This window comes from Rhincodon typus, unplaced genomic scaffold (assembly GCF_021869965.1).
Source record: "Rhincodon typus isolate 14 unplaced genomic scaffold, sRhiTyp1.1 hic_rhity00000051, whole genome shotgun sequence".
NCBI classification, from domain to species: domain Eukaryota; kingdom Metazoa; phylum Chordata; class Chondrichthyes; order Orectolobiformes; family Rhincodontidae; genus Rhincodon; species Rhincodon typus.
In genome coordinates this window covers 2,363,606-2,364,374 of record NW_025965689.1, presented here as the reverse complement: position 1 = coordinate 2,364,374, position 769 = coordinate 2,363,606, and the positions used below count along the sequence as shown (strand labels likewise).

At 54.5% G+C, this 769-nt stretch overlaps 1 protein-coding gene across 1 annotated transcript in view; it reads left to right on the top strand.

The window, feature by feature from the left end:
* lig1 (ligase I, DNA, ATP-dependent) overlaps positions 1 to 769 on the top strand; it is a 17,674-nt gene that overhangs the window by 6,373 nt on the left and 10,532 nt on the right. The window contains exon 11 of the mRNA XM_048621003.1: positions 211 to 287. Within this exon, the coding sequence (XP_048476960.1) occupies positions 211 to 287 (77 nt within the window). The remainder of the gene's footprint in view (positions 1 to 210; positions 288 to 769) is intronic.

Here is a 769-nt window from a genome sequence, read left to right as displayed (position 1 = left end):
ATGGCGGGAATGTGACTTGGATCGGGGAGATGGTGGGAATGTGACGGTGTTCAGGGAGATGGTTGGAATGTGACTGGGATCGGGGAGATGCTGGGAATGTGACAGGGTCGACGGGGATGGGTTTTGGGCCTGTGTTGAGTGTTGTGCGGGCGACCATGGGGTCTGGAGGCTAGGACACGGTTTGAGGTGCTGACCTTCCTTGTGTTCTAGTCGATGAACAAGAAGATTGAGGTGATCAAAGGGATGTTTGTTGCCTGTCGTCACTCGGAGTCTCGATATCTGATCCGGTGAGATATTCGTCCGGAGTCTCCACTCATTCTTCGTCTCTGTCTCCCGAACTGTGTTCCCTCTCTCTCTCTCTCTCTCACCGTGTTCCCTCCCTCTCTCTCTCACCGTGTTCCCTCCCTCTCTCTGACCGTGCTCCCTCCCTCTCTCTCACCGCGTTCCCTCTATCTCTCTAGCCGCGTTCCCGCTCTCTCTCTCACCCTGTTCCCTCTCTCTCTCTCACCCTGTTCCCTCTCTCTCTCTAAACATGTTCCCTCCCTCTCTCTAACCGTGTTCCCTCTCTCTCTAATTGTGTTGCCTCTCTCTCTCTGACTGTGTTCTCTCTCTCTCTAACTGTGTTCCCTCTGTCTGTCTAAGCGTGTTCCCTCTCTCTCTGACCGTGTTCCCTCTCTCTCTAACTGTTCCCTCTCTCTCTCTGACCGTGTTCCCTCTCTCTGACCGTGTTCCCTCTCTCTCTCACCGTGTTCCCTCTCTCTCTCACCGT